We start from the raw sequence: 17,414 nt of genomic DNA, 5'->3' as shown, positions 1-17,414 counted from the left end.
AGGATTCGGGTAGCCAGCATTGGAATGCTCTTCAATCTCAAATGGATTGAGGGTGGTAGGTAACAATAAAATGGCAAAGAAATGTGACCAACAGATCTGCCATTGATTAAAATTATGGACTTAGAAAGATATTCTAAGTTCTTGTGATTGGTGAAGACCTGGACTGGGAACTGAGCCTCCTACAAAAGATGTCTCCATTCTTTGAATGCTGTTTTAATTGCAAGCAGCTCCTTGTCTCAGATACCATTTTTTTTTTCAGCAGGAATTAGCTTACATGAATAGTATACACAAGGATGGAATTGGTTACAAGGATCTGCATTTTGCAAAAATACAGTCACAACAGCAAAGTTCAAGGCATCTGCTTCCATGGTAAAAGGTCTGGCAAGGTCTGGATGCACAAGACCATGGGTAGCTGAAGTGAACACTTTCTTTAGCTGATCCAAGGCAGATGTTCTTTCTACTTACTCTAATTACTCAAAACGCCCGTATCAAGCACACAACTGCGAAGTCTTCCACTTGTTGCATTCCCTGATACAAGTCAGACTGTAGCCTCCATGAAAGTCCAGTTTAGAAAAAACTCTGGAAAAGCCAAGTCTTTCAAAAAGTTCATTAATAAGTGGCAAAGGGTATCTGTTTCAAACTGTCACTCTATTCAGAGCCTGGTAATCAACACAGGACACTAGGAGCCATCTTTTTTGCCACAAAAAAAAGATCGGGGCCCCCTTAGTAGAAGGATGAACAAACTCCTCCTCTAAATTCTCACTGAGGTATTCCCGGAGCGTTTGGAGTTGTGGTTCTGAGAAGTAGTAAATACGACTGAAGGGACTGTCAGCCAGCTCTGGGCTGCAGGTTATTGGGGCAATCATAACTGTAATGCGGTGGCTAGACAAGTTAATAGTCTGATAATGAGCTCCACTAGAGCCTAGTCAGTGGGAAATGATAGGAGTTGTAGCATGTACAGGAGCTAACACTGATTCAGGAAGCTGCAAAAGTTCCCATAGTCATTGGGAAATTGGGCCAGCGGCAGAATCTTTGGTTTCCTAGGAACCTGGTCAGCAAGACCTGCACCTGCAGAGCCATGATCTGAGTCTCCAGCATCAGCAAGGTGTCCATTCATTCCCTCAGGGTAATGGAGGTCAAATCTGATCACTGGTCTTTGTCTCTTGGGCTGCACAAACTGTCAGGATCGTGATCCAAATGTGGATGGTCACGGCTAATGGTCAGAGCCAGGATAGTGGCCTGGCCTGGAGTTAGAGGGTGGAACTGAGACGGGCCAGAGTCAGGATTATGGGCATAGTGGAGAGCAAAGGCAAGAATGAGAACCAGGGATCAGAAGCCAAAAGCCAGAGCCAATGAGTGAGTCAGAGAGAGTCAGAGAAGTGGTGGGGGAAGCAGAGCCAGGGGGTATCAAGGAAAGCTGAAGGGAACTGAAACAGGCACAAGAGCATGCCCAGGAAACAGGACCAAGCACATCAGCAGACATGGAACACATTGATCAGCCAGCAAGCTCTGGATGCTGATGAGTCAAGTAATAGCTTAGCTCTGCCCCTCCATCAATCAGGCAGCCCCTGCCAGAATCCGCTGCACCCAGTGTGTTGCTAGGAGACTGACTCTGCTGCATGGCTGGCTGACACAGTGAGAAGGATGAGTCGAACTGAACAAAGGAATAAGGTCAGGTTTCAGGAAGAATCTAGTGCGGTGTGGCAGCAGGCACTCAGGAATGCAGGCTACATCTCCGATGCTACCCCTCGGACAGTAGATTTGGAGCATGTAACACTGGTCTCAGATAGCATGCTTAATAAAGATCTCATTCCTGCAATGCCACCTGCCTGCCACATCACTTATTGCCAGTGAAACAGGCACCCCATCCCCACTCTGAGCAGACCCACCCACTCTTTGGGTGTACTCACCAGTCTGATACCCTCCACCTAGGTAGGGGTTGCTATGCTGCATCACATTCTAAGAGGACTTTCTGCTGCCAGGAACCTGCAGTCTTGGCTCTGCAGCTGTGAATCTTATCCAATAAGAATATTTTCAGTGAGCTTTTACAAATCCCGAAGGATCCGCATGCCCAATTCACATTAATTTTAATGGGACTAGAATGTGCAAACCCTTAGACAGTTTTGATAATCTCCATTTTTGTATTTTGCTCTGATTCCAGGGTCTCTTCAATTGAGGAAGAAGTTCTGCTGCTGGCTCTGGTGTGGTCAATCCCAGAAACCAGTAGCAACAACCTCCCATTAGGCTATGAGAGGCTACAGTGCAAGATGTGGATTTTCAGACAGCCAAGTTTCAGTCTGCTCTGGATCTCAAAGATTATCACTAACACCGTGGAATTTAGTGCAGACTTGAGCATAGGCATTATGCATTCTCAGCAGTGGCCCCCACTTAGAAGGCAGGCACCTGGATTCTGCATCAGCTGGCGCTTCAAAATGAACTTCAAGGACACCCCAAAGTAAAGTACATTGCTGTAATCTAGTCTGAAGGTGAGAAAAATGTGGAGGACTTGTAAATCCTGTGAGAGAAGAGTGGTAACAGCCTTTTGGCTCACCATATCACAAGAGTGCAAAAAAAATTTCTGGAAGTTGGACAAATAGTTTGAATTGATGGCAGAGATATAATAACTCCCTCCCTGTTATCAGTAGGGTTCAAACCCATGGCCTTTAGCATCACAAAGCAGATTGCTACCACTTGCTCTAACAGAGTAATTCCATTAGGGGATAACAGCCTCCTGCTGTTAATAAAGCAGCCCCTAAAGGGGGTGAGGGCAAACACTATGCTAGTGTGAATTCTGTACTTTCCCTGTTAAAGGCAGATGAGCATGTGAGAGTGTAATGACTTCATAATGACTCCCTGCACAAACCTCTACCACTCAAATGAGTAACTCTATTAGCTGGCAGCAACAGGAGATTGCCCATAAAAGGGACAACATGCCACACACTAATGATAACACAGGTCACACAGATACTGTGTCTGCCTGGTCCTCTAAATCAGCGGTCTCCAAAGTGGGGTGTGCGCACCTCAGGGGGTGCACAAGAGGATCCTTGGGGGTGCGCGTCAGGAAGAGCGTTTTTTGCTTCGGCAGTTCGGGCGGAAGTCAGAGCGACTTTCTTTTTTTTTTTGCTTAGGCAAAAATGGCGCAGCAGGGGGTGCGTGCTCAAAATTTTTTTACTGATAGGGGTGCGTGATCAAAAAAGTTTGGAGACCACTGCTCTAAATGATTTACATAACAAATAAGCTTGTATTTTTCAGGTTAAACTACAGCTAATTTACAGAGGGGCCTATCCTTCATCAATGAAGCCAATGGAAGTTTTGCTACTGATATCAAGATGAGCAGGATAAGGCCATTTATATTATAAACTGTTCAGAGCAGCAATCTTCTTAACTGCTTGTAAAGCACCTGGCACGGATTGCTGGAGTTACACCAATAATAAATAATCAAGAAGACTATGCTGGGATATGATCTGAAAAAAATAGAGACCCATGGAATGATATATTTATGATTTCATTTCTCAGAGCAAAATATATTCTGGTTATGACAAGATGAAGCATCTCAAATGAGATGCTGGGTGCAAGAGAAAATTGTTATAAAAATGATTGGCTATTTCTAGCACATCTTCTCAAAGTTTTATTCTCATTTGTTTTTTCCTAGAGTAATAATGTGAATATGAAAGGAGTGTCTCTTAATATTAGCATCTATTGAATACTAAATAGATGAATTAAAGTGGACTGTTCTTGAAATAAGATCCTCTAATAATCTATTTAATTCAAAATAGGTTTATTTTCCTTATCAGTGTTAACCATTTTGGCAGTCAGCCAATATTTTGGCCAGCTGATATTTCTTTAGTGAAGATGGAAACTCTTATATTTCAAACAGTAATACCAACTGCAGCATACAATTGGCTTTTGAAATCCTTATTGTTGTCAAACAATTTAAAGTTCATCCCTTAATATTAAATAGTCAAAACATTCTGAATGTTGTTTTATAGATTTTTTTTTTTCCAATGGGACTGATTGCAATGGACAAATGACTTTGTGCTGGCTCTTCTAAATCTCAAGAATTTTCAAACACAGCCCTTTAAAAACATCTTAGTGCAGAAATTCAATCTATTTGACTTGGCATGAAGGTAGGATACTAGGCAAACTTCCTTGCAGGCATGCATAAATATTGTAATTAATGCTGTGCCCTTCTCTTTCCAAGTGGAAGCACATGCAATTGACCATAGAAAACATAATGAAGTATGCTGTTAGCATAGTTCAACATAGATTGGATAGATTTATCATTAAATCTTATGGCAGGTTCCTGCAGCAAGGTTGTGTTGGTCACCTTATATGAGAAAATACATCACACCACCAAAATAGAGTAATAAATCACTCACAAAATCAACTCACAGATCATTCCCTGTGTCCATAAAATAAGGCTAAAACCGCTGGTTATTGTTGTTTGCTATCACACTAGAATGATTTTCAAATGAGAGTCAATCAAAAAACTCTTCAATATTTAACAAGGTTTGCACACTATAACAGCTGTTCATCTAAAGTGCAAATTTTGAAACTTCCTCTGAGCATACATAATCCTTGACTTGAGCCCAAAAAATCAGGTACTAGATTGTTTTTTTCCCCATGTTTTACCAGTTTATGACAAGCAAGCCAATTTTGCACTTCAGTGAAGTCAGATTGCCAATTTAGCATGAACTGAAACAGTGCATAGTAGCTGACCTGAGATTTACAACTGGATCAACAACATATTAATATACACACTGAAATGACAAATGTAGTCATGTTGTTTTAAAACAAATAAAACAAATCAACACACCCATTTTACATCCCTCGTGATGAGACCTGGTCAAGTATAAAACAAGCAAGTACATACATTTAAAATATTGCAGGATAGATGTCTTAGATAAGTCACAGGAAATGCAGTATTAGTATGGGAATGCTGAAGCAATGATAAAAGTATTTATAGTGCATCAAATTATGCAAACCCCACTGAATATGTCTGTGATGCAAAATATTGAGAATTGTGCAAGCTGTAAGAAAGTCATATGCTAGTGCAGCATTAGGCAAATTTCTTTGCCAAGCCCCTTTCTAGCTCTCAGCGAAGTGTTTTGAGAGTCCTCTTGCAGCACACTAGTGTTCTACATAGCAGTTTTAAATCATTCTCTTTCATTTAAAATTGCTTTCACAGTTTGTATGAGGAACATGCCCTATTGGGATCTGAATTCAAAAAAAGTAAATCTATTAGTTCAGCTAAAGAACTATCAGTAGTAGTAGTGCATAAATCCTCTTTGTAGGTCTCTAGCCATTAGTCTCAAGACTATCATCAACTGCTGATAAGCAGGAATGTGATACGTTTAGGGTCACATATTTGCAAATCAGCTTCAGAACTATTTTGAATGGAGTAAGCCACAACAGCACTTCAGCAGTCCTGGACCCAGACTGCTCAAGTGCTGCTGTGGCTCCTGGAGCTGCTGAGACAACACTTTAGCAGTGCTTTGTCCGTCTCATCCTACTCCAGACATATTCAGAGCAACCTCATGGAAGGTCCCAGGACTGCTTTTGCAGCAACTGTGCACTGCAAAGAAGCTTTCATTGCTATGGAAGCATGTTCTTCCACAGCTGTAATGGTCCCTTTATGACACTAGATTCTATAGCAATAGGGTCTCTGTTTAGGTCAGAGATACTGTACCAACAATTCAGAATAATAGGCTTATTGTGTTGCTGTTTTAAAGGGGAAGGATATAGCCATAATATAGACTAAAGAGGGTTTTACGGTTATGTGGAGAAAAGCAAATGTTAAATTCATGTGCATGTGCACTCTCCATAATTTGGCAGGCCCAGAGTTAGAGTCTGTCTTCATCCATGGCAGTATCACTAAGATTTCAGTAATTTACAATCCACATGCAGATTAACTTAATGTACAAGAAGAACAGGGAGTAATTTGATGTCACACAGTCAAAGTGTGGATTTTTCAAAATTAGAACTCAGTTACTCATGCCAAAAGGCACGCATTTTGTGTGACTTCAACTACATGCAACTTTGCCAGCATAATAATGGTTCTTCCACGAACAAATTGAGTAATTTTGTTTTCAGATGGCGCTTCTTAGCCACTAGTGCCACAATTCCTTAATTTACATATGCAACCACTGCAAAGCACATGTAAATAAAGTGCAAATATGGCTAATTTTCAAAATCCTATCTAAGAGGAAATTGTGAAGGTAAGGGTAGTCACCTGTCTGGATTTCAATATAAATTTGGAAGATTTGGGCAAAGATTCTGTCAATAAGTACAGTACTGTTTAGCCACGCCATGAAAACCTGCGTTTATCCCAGTTTAGAAAACATTTTCCATTGCACTCTAATCCAAGAGCTCTTTTCTTATCCTGTCTGCTGTTTCCTACAGAAGCGGTGATTTCCAGTTACTTCAGGAGGATGTGACAACTTGCCAAATTGCATGAGATTTGAGGTTTGCCATGGAGATAACATGTTCTCATCAGTGTAAACAACAGTGGTCTTCCTATCTTTAGTATGCATTGTTCACTTGTGCCCCTCCCCCAGATATTTAATGTTGATTATGTAGTATAAGAAAATCAAAAATCCTTTCTGGCCCTGATTCACCATGTTGCCATGTCACAGCAAAACATATAAACTTGGAATAGAAATCTCTTAGGTTGATGTTCCAGAGCCAGGGGGATCAATATTTACAGAAGAAATGCATTATAGATTTTGTTTTGCCTAGTCCTAGTAAAATCTACACCTGCACAAAGGACAATGAATTCCATTACAAAGAGAGAAGAATACCATAGTGCACAAAAGCTATTTCTAAATTCTATTGATTTCCAAATTATGAATTATTATGGGAACAGAAATAATAGTTATTGAAAGCTACTCTTTATAATCCTATCTGTAATGCCAGATATTCAGCTGTGTCATATCATCCCCTCCATCTGTGCAATATTTAGGCTCAAGATTTAAAATAAAAATGTAAAAAAAAAAAATCATGCAATTTAGATAAGGCCAGAGTCTGAGAATCAGGAAATAGAACTGAATATGGAAAAGATCCATTAGGTCTATTTGTTTATCCGCCATTGCAGAATTGTTCCCTAAAGTGTATTCAAAGGAAGAGAGGAAAGAGTTGATTAGAAATTAGAAGGACTTTAAAAAAGTGTTTCTCCACTTTTCAATTCTCCAGTGACCTTAAATTCTCCTTAAATTTGCTACAGTGGCTTGGTGAAAATGCCTTTGAAAACATACTAATCTGCCTGAGGGATTTTTCCAAGCTTCTAACAGCTTTATTTCCTCCCACCCTCATCCCCTCAGAGTATAAATGAAATCAGCTAAAATGTCCCAATTAGCATAGAAAACACACCCTAAAGTTTGGTGGTGCTTGGGCTCACCATAAACCTCACTGCTCAGTTTTTCCCATAACAATTTTCAAACCAAGAAAAAATATTGAATCCACAGTACAAAAAACAATTCAAATTTAACTCGCAGGTTTATCATAAATATCTTTACAGGAAATAGGCAAATTGATCCTTTTTGTGGATGAATACACATTCATATAAATGACGACTATTGAAATGACAACTTTAAAAAAATGTAGCCTTTTCCTTGTTTGTTCTTTAGAAAGCATAGTATTTATTCAGAACTATCTGAAAATCCTACTCTGTCCAGCCAGGGGAATAGTCTCCTTTTGTGTTTTTAAAATGTTCCAAGATATTACAATATTTGGCTATTTTCAATATTTACTGTCATTTAAAGACTAGAAGACAAAAAGATCTGATAAACTGGTTTGATACAAATCTTAACTGGATTCTTGAAGCCAATATTAAAACAACAACCACCATTATTTATTTCAATGATGAAACTGAAGAGTATTTACTTTTCAGTGGATCTGTTCAATCCTCCTTGACTGAGGAATGCACTTAAGCATGTGCTTAAATCCACTTAAGCATGTGCTTTCATTTATTAAGCATGTGCTTAAGTGCTTTCCTGAACAGAGGCCTACAAGAACAACATTATCTATTTTTGCTTTAATTTCCAAAGTAAGTGCCTGATCCAAAACCCAATTAACTCAATGGAATTTGACTCAGGCCTTTGGAGCTTAAAATGAGTAATGACAGAGAAGAGCCTCACAGTGCCTAGCTTGCATTTCTGGCAGTTCTTTATAGTATTAGAAAGTTACAAGAATTAGCAAACTGCTACACTTCCTAGCAGGCTTTGCAGGTGGGAAGCACTCCAGAAGGACATCCTGTTTATTTACAAGAAAGCTGCTGTGACAGAACTCCTGTGGGAACAACTTTAAAGTCAAACAATTTTGTCACATTGCTGTCATTACAACCTGATTATCCATGGACAGACCCAGATCTGTAACTGAATGGATTTTTTTTTTATTTACACCTGTGGGATCAGAATCTGACCTCCTAAATCTAATACCTTGATTTCCATCTCCCAAGAACTACTCTGCTCACCTTCCAAAGGAAGAAAGCTTTCACTTTTCTGTGGCTGCCTATGAAAATGTTCCACGTCCTAACTGTATCAAAGGTTTCTGGAGAGGGACCATCCAAGTTAATAGAACTCTTTGATTTATACCTTTCAGAATGATATTGCTAATTTGAAATACTAAGAAGCCCATTTAAACTACTTGCAATATTGGCAGGTAGGCTCCATCCTGTAAAGACTTACACATATGCTTAACTCTACTGAAGTCAATGGGACTACTCATAGTATGTAAAGTTAAAGGCATGCGTAGGGCTTCTCAGGGCCTTAGCAGGCTAACAGTGATATTTCAATAGAAGCTGGACTTTATCCTCGGGTATCCAAATGCTCAGCATGCACATTGAATCACTACAGAGTTAGGCAGCTAGTCATCACTACCGGACCTTTCAAATAAGGTTTAGTATGAGATCTGCCCCTCACTCTAGACCCACATCTACTTTCATCCCACACAGAACTGCTCTCTCATTATTACTCTGAACTACTGATAGCAGAGATGCTAATGAAACTAAAGCGATAGAAAATTGTTGACATGTCAAAGAAATTATTCACAGAGCACTGAAAGCTTCCTCCTTTGCTTTATTTGATCATGCTCCTCCTTTGGCATGACCACCTGACATTTTTAAAGGCCAGTATCTCTCATTTGGTTCCTGGCTGGATTTAACCGCTCAGCACCACTACTTTTTGTTTTTAAATGCCTAAGACCATGGAGACAGAAATGAAACACTACTATTACATTTTAAAACTGAATCATTGTTCCATTTTCTAGCGTTATTTAAACACTTGTGTAACTAAACAGCTAGGGCCAGAATGTGAGTGACTGCACGTCCATGCAAGGGGGTAAGAGAGCAGGTACCTATCCATGGGCTATCTGAACATTAGATCTGGTCATGTTGGAGCAAGCAAAGCCACTTGCCACTTTACTTCCTCTTCGGGGCAGGCTCCAGCCCTCTACTCACTGGCTAGAATAGCTAAAGTGGGGACGGGGGAGCTAATCATGTACTGCCGCTATTAGAGCAAAGAGGAAGCAGGGGGAGGAATTGTGGGGTGCACCGTATGCATCTCTCCTTGCTCAGCACTGTGCCTGAAGTCACAGGGTGAAATCCTACCCCATTAAAGCCAATGGCAAAACTCCTATTGGCTCAGTGTGGTCACAATTTAACTTCAAACAACAATGATGAGAGAATATCTGGCATGTGCTAGATTTGGATAATAAATGACCAAAAATTATAAGATTTTTAAACAGACACCCAATAAGCCAACAATACTTTAGCTGGGTTAGTAAGGATAAACGAAGGGGAACCGTGTCAGTATGAATTACATCTATTTGTAACTTTAAGCTTTAAAAATATTTGATTTAATTTTAAGTGCTCAGAATGGTAGGAAAGGGTTTGTTTAAACTGACCTACTTTTTGAACCAGACATCCCACAGATACACTGAGAAGGATAAAGATCTTACTAATAGTGCTGAAGAGATTTGCTTTTTAAAATGGAACTTTTTGAAATGACCCAAAATGTGATGAAATTCTTCTTTAACACAAAAAGTCAGTATGTCTTTAAATGGAAGTGAAACTAGCACAAAAACATAAAAATAGAACCATGATTCTGACAAACCATAAATCATTCAGCTTCTTCCAGCACTGGGGTTGCCAACCCTCCAGGCTTGTCCTGGAGTCTCTAGGGATTAAAGATTAATCTTTAATTAAAAATTATATCATGTGATGAAACCTCCAGGAATACAGCCAATCACAGTTGGCAACCTTAATGACATACAACAATATTTCTGCTTTTCCTAAACAAAGATCAAAACATACAGGTCCAGATTCACTCTTGCTGGTGCAACAAGGTCCTAATCTTCTGCCCACCCCACCACCCCAGGGTTACACTTGAGTGGGGGCAGGCTGTGATAGGTGCTACCTATCCTCGCCTATTGGTTTGGGTCAGAGGAGGGTAACTCTAAGCTCTGCTGCACTTTCCTCAGGAATAATGCAGGCAGAAGCGGCTTAGGAGAAGTGCAGATTCCTTGCATCCTGGGTTGCCATATCCTATCTCTTTACAGACTGGACACACACAAAACATCCCACTACCCATAAGCCCAGGGCAGAGGAGTGTTATCTGGGCAGATATAGGTGACCGATTTCCTGTCTACTGGACAACAATAAAGGAAGCTGACATGGTGGGGAGGAGGTAACATCAAGCACCGCAGCACTAAGCGTCCCAGTCAGAAGGCAGGGTAGCCAGAGGGGCTGAGTGGGCGTGGAGATAGTGAACTGAGTGAACTAAAGGCTTGAGAGAGGACAAGGAGCTGACAAGAGCAACAGAAAGGAGCTGAACTTGGAGAAGAACACTGTGTAGGGAAGGCATGTCTCTTTGTTCAGAAATTGCATATGAAAGAAAGTAAGCAACGCATAACTGAGAATACACTTTGAACAAAGCCCTTAAAAGCAATAAGGCATGGCCCTTATTTCCCATCCTTGACCTTCAGAAGCAATTGCTACCCCCTAAGATGGAAATCTTAAGAGGGGAAAGAAAAATAATTTTTCCTCAAAAGGCCCAGTCACCATGTTTCTGAATAAATATTGACTTCACGTTGACCCACTACTGTATGTTAAATCATTGCAGTAACAAAGCAATTTCTAATATAAAAATAGTCACAGGCCAAATTCTACCCTTCCAGATTATCCACACAACCCTCATTGATTTCAACAGGAGCTGCACATCAGAGAATAGAATTTGACCTACTAATATGACATGATTTTCCTGCTCATATGAACTGATTAGTCTTTTGCTATGTTACCAGCACTTTCTGCCAGCTACAGAACAATACTAGGAAAAACTGACTGCTATAGATATAAACACTAACAAAATATTGTCAATTTTTTATGGGAACAAACTGGAGACAAATAATTTAAAAAAAAAAATCACAAACCAAGGCAGTTTTTGTTTGTGACATACAAATTACATTTCTTATGGGAGCTGATACAGCCTTGGTAAATGTAATACAATAAAGTTATCAAATTTAAATTAGCCTACAGAGGTATCAGTAAAATGAGTATCTTTACAGGCCTGATAAGAAAAGTTATTATTATAACCTTGACTGACAGTGGAAAACAGAAACTGCTTGTGTCTTAATAAAATAAATACTTGGATATTTACAGTATGGCCAAATACCAGAATTAAAACCAATCTCAAGAAGAAGAAACAGCAAAAAGAGAATAAATATTTGCATCTCAGTATGAATAATGCAAGAACACTCCCTTTCAGTCAAACATCCCATGTGATGTATCCTGGGTACCACTAAGCTCTTTAATTTAAGTTATGGTGCAATCCTTGCAGCAACACCAGTGCATCACAGTGGAGGCTCAAGGGCCTGATCCAAAACCCATTGAGTTCCATCGAACGTCTCCAAGCATCTCAGAAAGACCATGGCTGATAGGAGGGCAGAATGAGGTTTGCCTATGTAAAGACATCAAAATTGGATCCCAAGATACCAATCCTGTAATTTGTTTCACAAGAGCAGAGTCAATTGCAGAACTGAGGCCCAAGTATGGAAATAAATCCACTGATGTCAGAAAGTTGTGTTAGACTTATTGAGTAATGAGCGCATTGGAATATATTGGTCTGAGTTAAAATGCATCAGATTGTCAAACTATGCTCTGAAAAAACACTTTTTTTTTTTAGACAAAATGTAATTTAATTTAAAATATATTAGGTCAGTCTGACTCATGATGTAAACATAGTGAAGTAAATGTAATTACACAAAAGAACAACTAGTCATATCATACAGCCAACAACTTTGTCAAAGTATGTTGTAGTCAAAGCTATGCTACCTCTGGTATAGATTTGCATAATGCAAATAGACACCTACAAATAGACCAGAATGCATTTCTTTCCAATGAAACAGCTTTCTAAGGAAAATCTATCAGACATTTGGAGAATGGGCTTTTGATTAAAAATCTAAATATCTCTTTTAAAAAAACACAGTATATTGGTCTGAGTAATATATACATTGACTTTACATGAAAAACACATTTCAAAATTATTGTTGGTCTCATGGAAACAGATCTAATGGATGACATACATACTTGAAAAAATATTTCTAATTATAAAATAATCTTAATGTTATCAAATCCTATTATTAATTTGCTTAATTCTTATGTTTATTGGGCTGTACAAACCCCCTCCATCACAAGGGACCCACCTTCATAGTCCAATATCCTGCCTTCCTCATACAGAGGCCAGTGCTGCAAACCCATGTTTATGTGAAATACTCCACTTAAATTATTGGGATAATTCATATAGATAAGGAATACTCATTCAGGAACAACATCCCAGAGAAGGGCAGAACTTAGTTCTACTTTTAATATATAGCATTTTTTGTTTTTTTGCATAATATCAGTTATTGTCTTTTTGTTGTTGTTTTGAGGGGATCTAAAGCTACCCTAAATTTGGAGAATCTCAATGGTGAAAAGCAAGCATAGTCATTACTACACCTCCCAGGGCAGGTGATAGCAGGGGCAGTTCAGTCTGAGTCAGGAAGGGGAGTGGGAGATTCCTATCACACAATACAGATACTCTGGCTATGCTCCAGAGAGAGGGTTTAGGACTTTAAGACTTTGGACAGCTTTTTCAAAATTTACAAGTGCAAAGTTCTGGCTAACTGTCTTTTTGAATGTTCACATTTTTCCCTGTGGACAACGGCCAATCTGACAAAATTCTACCAACAATCTAAATTTCAGGGGGACTAAATTATGTAAGACAAGTTTAAAAAAAAGGTCTCATTAATTTCACAAATTTTGCCCAAGTTTATTGCTAATTCCACTATTTTAACACAAACATCAACATATGAGAAACCAAACAGGATTGACATAAGAAATCAAAGTGAATCACCTAATTAGGATGAGACAAAATAATAGTAAAAGATAAATTACATTTAAAAGTTATTTTATGGTGTATTAATACTAAACACTGGGCACCGGCCTGCAATTCTTCTGAACTCAAACCTCACGGCTTGCCTACATAGGAAAGTTGTTGTGAACCAAGTTAGGGTGTGAATTAAAAACTCAAGAGGTACTCTGCAATAATTCTACATGTGCACATACTTATTCCATGTTCAGAGTATCCACAGGGGTGCTACTATGGAATAACTATGGGAGGAGGGTGGTGAGAGAGCAAAGAGATGGGAAGGAAAATGGAAGTGGGTGGACTGCAGGGGAGGAAAGAGAAGAAGGGAGGGAAAGGAAGGCAATAGAGAGTGAAGGTGGAGGGAAGAGATCAATCTCTATTCTAGAATCATAGAAAAGCAGGGCAGATAGGGACCTCAAGAGGTCATCTAGTCCATCTACCTACACCGAGGGAGGACCAAATATAGCTAGACGATCCCTGACAGATGTCTGTCTAACCTGTTCTTAAAAACTTCCAATGATAGGGATTCCACAACCTCTGTTGGAAGCCATTTCCAGTAATTAGCTATCATTATCATTAGAAATATTTTCCTAATATCTAAATCTTCCTTGCTACAGTGGACACAGAGAACAGTTGATCACTGTCCTCTTTATAAAAAGCCCTGAAAGTATTTGAAGAGTGTTACCAGGTCCTCCCACAATCTTCTCTTCTCAAGACTAAACAAACTCAGTTTTTTACTCTTTCCTCATAGGTCAGGTTTTCTAAACCTTTGAACATTTTTGTTGCTCTCCTCTGGGCTCTCTTCAGTTTGTCCACATCTTTCTTAAATTGGGGTGCCAAAAACTGGACACACTAATCCAGTTGAGGCCTCACCAGGACCAAGTAGAGAAAGAAAATTTCCTCCCATGTCTCAAATATGACACTCCTGTTAATAAACCCCAGAACATTAGCCTTTTTTGCAAATGGCTTTTATTCAATCAGTGTTCTGCTATAATCCCCAGGCCCTTTTGAGCAGCTTTCTTGAATTCCTTTTTCCTTTACATTTTCTTCCCCTGGGACCGTGGCCCCTGCTCCAGCTGTTTGCATCTGCTCAGAATCAGACCCCACTAACTCAGGGTCTCAGGGATCACAAAGTTGGCTTGAAGCCGAGTGGAGCTGAGGATCTAGCCTCTGGACTCAAAGGGTACATCTACATGACAAAAAAAAAAAAAAAACACCCGCTGGAGCAAGTCTCAGAGCCCAGGTCAACTGCCGCAAGCTCACATGATGAGGCTAGAAATAGTCATGTAGACATTCCCGCTCAGGCTTTGAAACTGATGTGGGCTCTGAAACTTGCTGCCATTGGCATTTTTGCAGTATAGGCATACTCTTAGGGTCTGATACAACTCAAACTTCCATTGACTTCAACGGGAGTTGGGGGTCAGACTTTTAATTAGCCAGTGTGGATATCAAAATAAGAATCACACAAACCACCTAGATCTCATTTAGGACACTACGATAGCTAAAAAGCAATCAATGGAAAAGGCTTGACAGTAGTTAGTGGGGGTGCCCGTGCAAAAAGACATAATAATCAGCTCCTTGAAAACCAAATCCACGCGTGAAACAACAGGATCTGACAAATCCCACATGATAAGAGTCCTGACCAACTTACTGATTGCATAGAAAATGAAGGTTCAGTGCTGTGAGATCTGCACATAAAGGAACATTGATTGTCGGATAGATTGTGCCACGCTTGTTTATTCTGAGTAGTACCTTACTCCACTGATTTAAATGGGACTGCTCCCTGGGGAGTAATGTGCTACTCAGCATGAGCAAGGGGATCAGAATTCTTTGATAAATTAAAATAAATAAAGGAAGATATAAAAGGGTTACAGAATCCCAGAGAAGTCCTTCCCAGCAGGCTCAAACCAAAACTTTAACTGCTTCATTAATAAATTCGGGGGGGGGGGGGGGGAAGAGACTATTAAAAAACAGTCTGCAAGAAGAAAGATCTAATTATTGATGGACACCTACTGATTTTTCCTGACATAGTCCAATCACTCAGCAGTGGAAGCAAGAATTTAAAAAAATTATAAATGGCAATAGCAAAGCCTCAAACTTACATTTGGCTGAATTCCATGTTTAGTGTAGAGGGGAACTTTCTTATTGCCGAAAGCTATTTTTTTAATCGAACTGATTTTAAAATTACTGCTTGCAGCCAGACCATCACCACCACTACATTGGATCCTGACTCTGGAGGATGATACATGTTTTCTTTCCTTCTTTGAAATCCTAATTAAATATGAATCCCAGATCTGCATGCAGAGAGTGGTAGGCCTGCCTCTTACATGGATATGGATATAGTTGCCTCTGTGGTTACCCCTATTGTCTGGGAGTCTTCAGAGGGCACCCTGCTGGCTTGGGACACTGTGCAGGGGGTGACAGTAGAAAGGAGTGAGCAGGCTGGGATCTAGGTTGAGGATAAGGTGCATTGTCACCCCCACTGGTCTTGCAGAGATTTCCATGGAAAAGTAATAGTCTCGGACTCTCAGAGTGCTGGTGCCAGCCTCAGCCAGGGGAGGCCCAGATAACGTGGCTCCAGTGAAGACAAGAGAGTAAAGGGAAGGTTAAAACACTCAGACAGTAGAAAGGCATCAAGCCTCCATGTAAATGATCCCAGTCTCCTCTGGTGCCCTGGGATTTGTAGATTTTGTGGACTGGACACACAGCCTGGGCAACAGGGAGGTGGAGTGAAAGCGACACAATGGAATGATTTGGGAGGAAACCCCACGAGGAGAACCTTCTAGCTTAGCTCCCTCCCATGAGGAGGATGCAGTCTGGCCCACTCTTCCCAGATGGATAAATATAAGCTACATGTGTTGTTAAATATTCTACTTTTGTCTTCACTCTATTTCATCAAGATTAGGCCCTCTATCTGGAAGGTATAACTCGTTAATCAAAATGAACAGTATGGAACCAAGTCCTGGTCCCATTTATGACAATGGAAAAAAGCCCTCAATAGGACCAGGATTTATCCCTTACAATGTTCTCTTACATGACCCTATAAATACATTGTCAGCTATTTTTCATGCACTGGACTCATAAACAAGTGTATATAGTCCTGAAAACAGTATAACAAACAGATAAATAAATAAAATACCATGAGTGCCTCTTCTGTGCACTGTTCTCGCTTCACTGGCATGACTGGAAATTCAAGGAGAGATTTCACTGTCTTCCTTTTGGCCTTTTCCATTTGAACGTTAGTAAAATAGTTGACAGCAGCAAACTCAATAAGAGCAGAGAACACAAAGGCAAAGCAGACAGCTATGAACCAGTCCATGGCAGTGGCATAGGATACTTTTGGCAATGAATGCCTTGCACTGATGCTCAATGTTGTCATTGTCAAAACTGTCGTTATTCCTTCAAAGCAAAGAAACAAAGCAAAATTAATTGCTCTAGTCATATAGATCAGAATGCAAATAAAAAAAGAAAGTTCAAAACTAGTAGTTTTCCATTTGGGATTGCAAAACCTAATAACATAAAAAAATGCAATTAAATTGCAGATCTCAAGATAATCATCATTTAACTGAATATGCCACTTAAATCATCTTGCCAATGAATAATGAGGAGAAAGGAATATTCATTTTTTAAAAAAAATAGCACTAGTGATCCTTTTAGCTTTAAAGCAAAATAGGCAACAACAATTTGTGAGAAAACACTGCTGTACTGCACTTGACTTTGCAGTCCAAGGATAATGTAACTCTAATGCCATAAGAGGATCTCAATTCAGGTCCCAAGTTGAGACTAATACTCCCATGCTAGTAAAATGTGTGAAGAGCAAGATCTCTCAGTCCTTCATGAAAAGAGAGCCCTGTGTCTTGCTCTCAAGCAAAGGTCTGTGGGCGAATGGGAACAGTGACTGGACCTGATCTTCCAGTTTTTATTCTGGCAAAACGCCAGTTGAAGCCAATAGGAGACTTGCCTGAGTAAGGACTGCAAAATGAGGTCCTTTATGGGCTGAGGTGTTTTGATTTG

General features: G+C 39.8%; 1 protein-coding gene across 3 annotated transcripts in view; it reads right to left on the bottom strand.

Moving 5' to 3' along the window:
• The window catches only part of GABRA4 (gamma-aminobutyric acid type A receptor subunit alpha4), a 60,143-nt gene that overhangs the window by 11,577 nt on the left and 31,152 nt on the right, over positions 1-17,414 (bottom strand). For all 3 annotated transcript variants that reach the window (XM_034772724.1, XM_034772722.1, XM_034772723.1), the window contains exon 8: positions 16,540-16,799. In XM_034772724.1, the coding sequence (XP_034628615.1) occupies positions 16,540-16,799 (260 nt within the window). The remainder of the gene's footprint in view (positions 1-16,539; positions 16,800-17,414) is intronic.

This window comes from Trachemys scripta, chromosome 5, assembly GCF_013100865.1.
Source record: "Trachemys scripta elegans isolate TJP31775 chromosome 5, CAS_Tse_1.0, whole genome shotgun sequence".
In the NCBI taxonomy this organism is placed as follows: Eukaryota; Metazoa; Chordata; order Testudines; family Emydidae; genus Trachemys; species Trachemys scripta.
Note: the sequence above shows the minus strand (reverse complement) of the source record. Positions and strands in the feature narration are given on the sequence as shown.